The sequence below is a fragment of the Amia ocellicauda genome, chromosome 3, assembly GCF_036373705.1.
Source record: "Amia ocellicauda isolate fAmiCal2 chromosome 3, fAmiCal2.hap1, whole genome shotgun sequence".
Classification (NCBI taxonomy): domain Eukaryota; kingdom Metazoa; phylum Chordata; class Actinopteri; order Amiiformes; family Amiidae; genus Amia; species Amia ocellicauda.
Genome location: NC_089852.1, coordinates 31,970,923 through 31,976,277, shown reverse-complemented (window position 1 = coordinate 31,976,277; position 5,355 = coordinate 31,970,923). Strand labels below are relative to the sequence as shown.

General features: G+C 36.6%; 1 protein-coding gene across 1 annotated transcript; it reads right to left on the bottom strand.

Annotated features, from left to right (window-relative positions):
• Positions 1-468: 468 nt before the first annotated feature.
• Positions 469-1,401, bottom strand: LOC136747050 (olfactory receptor 52J3-like). The gene has a single exon (XM_066700004.1). It carries the CDS (start codon positions 1,399-1,401, stop codon positions 469-471), a length of 933 nt encoding a protein of 310 aa, XP_066556101.1.
• Positions 1,402-5,355: the final 3,954 nt, after the last annotated feature.

Sequence of the window (5,355 nt, the reverse complement as noted above, 5' to 3'; positions counted from 1 at the left end):
ACATTTATGTTACCATTTGACACAGTGTACCAATCCCTCCTCAGCACAGTGGAAGGCTCTGTTGAATGCGTGTTTGTGCAATGAGTTCTAGGACAAACCCAGTTTGATCAGATCAGGATTCTAAGATGGGAAAGTGACCAGTAAAGAATTAGACCAGTGAGAATATCATTAAGCAGTACAACAGTGAGCAAAAGCCAAATGTATACAGGTGGAAATCCAGTGTTCAAATAATTTTTGTAGACACTGTATTAAGACCTAATACTCCATTATTATTGTATTTATTGTATACAAAAGCAATTAAATGTATTGAAACATTACATTGTTGTAACATACATTTATTCTGTAAAAAATATTCTTCTGATAGCAAATTAAAAGTTATGAAGTCAAGTAAAAAGGACAAGAAAGTATTCCAAGATATGAAAATACTATATGTTTTACAAATTCAAATTTTGCTAATATTTATGTCTCTCACTTCAAAATATGTACTTTTCTGCTGAACACCCTCATAACTCTCCTGTGAATCTGACTCAGTTTTAAGCCATATATGAGTGGATTTAAAAGAGGAGGGATGAGTAGAAATTCCACTGCCATGAAATTATGAAGAGCCTTTGGCATGTTCATTGACCCATATCGACTGTACAATACATCAAAAAGATTGGCAATGATAAAGTTGATTAAAGATATCAAATGGGGTAAACAGGTCTGCATGAATTTACTCCTCTCTTCACTAGACTTTATACAAGCCCTAACAATGTGGATATAAGAATATATTATAAAAAGGGTTGCAAACAAATTAAATAATATAGCAATATATACATAGACAGTGTTAATAGTTGTGTCTACACAAGATAGTTTTATAACTGACCAGGTATCACAGTACAATCTGTTAATATCAGATCTACACAGAGGCAGCCTGATAGTTAAGAATATTGGAATTGTGGTTTCACAGATAGGAAGAATCCAAGAAATCAACAGAAACTTGCTCATAGTTAGAGATGTCATGATAGAGTGGTACTGTAAAGGTTTGCATATTGCCACATACCTGTCATAAGCCATCAATGTTAAAATGGTTAATTCACATACATCAGAAGAGTAGATTACAAATATCTGAAGGAAACATCCAGTGTATGAGATCACATGAGAGTCAGAGAGGAAGTCAGACAGGAGTTTAGGATACAGACCAGCAGTTCCATACAGTCCATTGACACACAGGTTACAGAGGAAGATGTACATAGGCTCATGGAGGGTTTTCTCAATGATGATTGTAATGATCAGTGTCAAATTCAAAAGACATATCAAAAGGTAAGCCAGAAGAGTAAAAGCAAAAAAGACGTATCTATGAGATGCCGTCTCATTTAATCCATGGAGTGTGAAGACTGTAATGTTGGATGAGTTCTGCATTGCAGTAAGAGATGTTTCAGGAATATACAAATAACCCTGTACCTAAAGAAGCAAAGAGTACCAAGAAGTCCCTCCATACATAAGAAGAAGATCAATTAAGTGGAAAACTAATAACAATAATACAGTTACAATATAACAAGCACTGCAATGAAACATAATGTTAGAGTTAACTCTGATATTCCTGCTGTTTTTATTTTCTTCATTACTTACATGAATGATGAAAATACTCACAGACATTAATCTGTGAAAGGGTTGCTGCAGAGAGAGCATGAGTCTCTTTTCCTTAGTCTGCACTTCAGTGTTAAACTTTATATATAGAGCTCCTTCAGGAGGGAGGCTACTGAGATTTGCAGCCTGAAAACAGACCTTTGAGACTGTGACTGCAATATTGGGTTAATTAGCCAGAGTTTGAAAACATTACAAATGAGAAGATGAAAAGAAGCCGGGTTTTTATTTCCCAAATAGTGTGTATGAAATTAAGGTACAGTACTGTCAGAAGGAAGAATGCCTTCTAGTCCATAGGCTGTGTGCTCTATTGTTTAGGTTCATTCCCGTAATCGGGGATCCAAAAACGCTTGTAAAATATTCTATACATACTATTTAATGGTGAATCTCAAAGTTCTCTGCGTGATTTCTGCCATTTAAAAAAAAATTCTGACTACAATGTCGACCTATATTTAATGACTTCTCACACTCAAAACATACAGGTAGAATACAGGTAGAACTGATTAATTATTGTGTCAATTCTAATGATCACTGACTCAACCTTAACCTTGCTAATAATTATGCCCTGCAAAATTGTTAAATCCTATGACCTATACACATAAAAACTTGTAAAAATGTATTTTTATTAATAGAATTAAATCAGTTCTTATACAATTAACTCTTTGTATTATTCAGTACCATGCACAGATTTTTGAGGGGCAGGGGCTCAATCCAAAAAAGATAAAAGAAGTCTACATGATTAACATAATTGATAGTCTGATTTCTAAAGGTAGTTAGAATGATTAATAGATTAGCAGTTTATTTAAAGCTATAAACAAATATAGGTAGAAGATGGTGAAGTATGATGAAGTTTCACTTGTGCTTTTGACATATTGCACAAAGTGTACTTTTACATTTTGCTTTATATCGTATGTAATATGCATTTGATATAAAGTACTAAGGTCTACAGGACCTTCACAAATCAGCTTGTTAACTGAAGAGATAGTAAAGTTATGGGGCCATGAAAAGCGATGATATATACATTTTTGACCAAAAGTACAAAGTTTGATATTGTATTTCTGAAATACTGGCAAGTTTCACATGGATAATGATAGGTTGCATATGCAACCCCGGTTTTCTGAAAAAGAAAGCACTGCCCAAGGTGGAAGGGTTTCTGCACACTGGCGTAGGAACCTGATCGAAACGTTACCCTATCAAAGCTGCCATTGGCCCCTCAGAACAGGTCTCTTCCCACATCCTGTTCCATAAAACGTGACGTCAGCGCAGGTTTGTCCGCTTTTGCTGGGAGCTAGGACTCCCGTGCGACCTTGCAACCCTTGGCCAGTGCTTCCTTTTTCATATAACCGGGGTTGCATACACAACCTATCATTATCTTTCAATTCGGAAGCACTGTCCAAGGGGGAGGGTTTACTGTATAACCAAGCCATCGCAAGGGAGGAGGCAGTGAGCTGATAAGGGAGCCTGCCCCGAGGTGTACCATTAGGGGCCTCAGCAACACAACTCCAGACAGTAACTTCAGGGGCCCCGTAGGGCTGCACCTGAGCCGCCCAGGAGCGAGGACCGTAGTCACGCTCTTACTGGGAACTGTCTAGAACCAGCATATACAAGGCAGGGATACAGAGGTCGACTCTTACGCCCTCCGCTCACAATAGCAAGGTCGGTTGCTCTACTAGTGCAGCTACACAAAATAAAGGTTCTTAGGGGTTCTGCAGTGAACCAATTGGTTATTTAAAAAACCCTGTGGCTCAAAGGCAAAATAAAAGTTCTTTATGGAACCTTTAGGATCATAAACTAGGACCCGTCCTTCAAAGAACCATTTTTCAGGAAAAACTTAACAAGTGATAGTTTTGAGGTGATTTTTAGCATTATAAATCACAATTTGACATCCACCTCAAATTTGTCAACATTATTTTATTAGGCTATATTTAAGAACAACATGTAGGCTATTCATATAATGATGTTGTAGAACATTTAAAATGCACACACCGTACACATGATAACATGCATAAGTTTGTTTGTTTTATTGCAATGCAAAATCAAATAAGTTAGTTGAAGTATCAATGCGTGTGGAATGCGATGCATCTTGTTTGTATCTTGCATGTAACACTTAATTGACAGGTCTTTCCTCCGTTTAAGCGATATCTGTGGGTTTGTAAAAGTTTAAAGGGTTGACATGTGGCAATGCCCTAAACGTATTGATAATGAACACCTCACTAATCAGAAGCAGGTGATCAGAATTTTGCCACAGGATTAATATCAGCAAAGGTGTAGCCAAAGTATACGTCCATTAAGCTGTGTAACAGCATTTCACTCCACAGAATTTTAATGGGGCTTGTGCACCATCGACGAAATGTAACATGACTTACGACAGTAATAACACAATTCTGGCTATGCTCAAAACCAACTTACGACAGCTCTTAGGAACAGAACTCTGTTGTAAATCAGAATGTGCCTGTATTTCATTAGTGCTGTGATTGGTCGAATTACGTCACTGATTGAGGCAAGCATTTGACCTTAGAGATGGCGGAGGGACGGAGATCTTTCAATTCGAGAGTGTAAATCGATTTTTGCCGTTCAGTTGTATTACAATAAAGTTAGTTTTACATTAAATGTGTAAAATAAACGAGCATTTAAGTGATATATAGGCTACAGAGATTAAGGGATCTACTGTGTGATGCATATATGGAGTTATAGGCCTATGTCTCGAGGCAAGGGCGTGAAAGTCAAGGCTGTGAGACTCTATCCCTATTGGAATATGTTTTACTTGTTCATTTATTTTATTAAAAACACATTAAAACCTAGCTACATTAACCTTGAACTTGTTTTTACATTGAAACCTTCGACTGAGGAAATGTCCCTAGTATTTAGCAGGCTATGTATTTATTTTTGGGGGGTTTACTCTTGCTGTAATTGATGTGGGAAAGTAACAGTAACTGAGTAAATTGCTCGGGAGACTACCGATTAAACAAAGTGCGTGTGTAATTTTAAAAATTCATTTTTCTGATCCTATCTATAACTTATTGAGACACCCCGCATGAAGCCAAGCAAGAAGAAGAGGGAGAATAATTTAAATTCACGACCACACAAATCTCTCACTGCCGCAGCTCCCCCTTAAAGCTTGTGAGTAGTCGAGTAAGCGCCTCTGGGTGATTTTGCATGGAAAACATTTTATACAATATATTTAAAGTGGTGTTCATGGTCTACCAAACCCTATGCGTGCATTTAAATGGTAAATAATTGTATATAGATTACTGCATTTCACATGTTTTACTTGAGATGTCCAGAATTATAGTATTAGATTTGCAAAGGATATTCTTTGATTATGGATACCGAATGAGACCAAAATACACACAGGATTAATTTTAACGAACTCTTTTGTACACAACGAGCTTCTGATATATATATATATATATATATACATACATATATTAATTAATGTTTGTCTTTTGCAGATGATGATGAATGAGGTGGGTGATGATCGGTTCTTTGGAGGTTTAGCTACAATTTCTGCAGACAATTTTAATCCCCATGCTCTGGAAGGATTTACTTGTTCATTTAGCAGTGGACGTATTTGTCGCTTTTGTTTAGCTCTTCACCATGAGATTAAAACACATTTTACAGAATTTGATTTCACTTTGAGGACAATAAGCAGTCATAAATACCATGTGGAAGCTACAGAGACCAATGGAAATATTGGTTAAAATGTGTATGGAGTTGTAAAAGCATGTC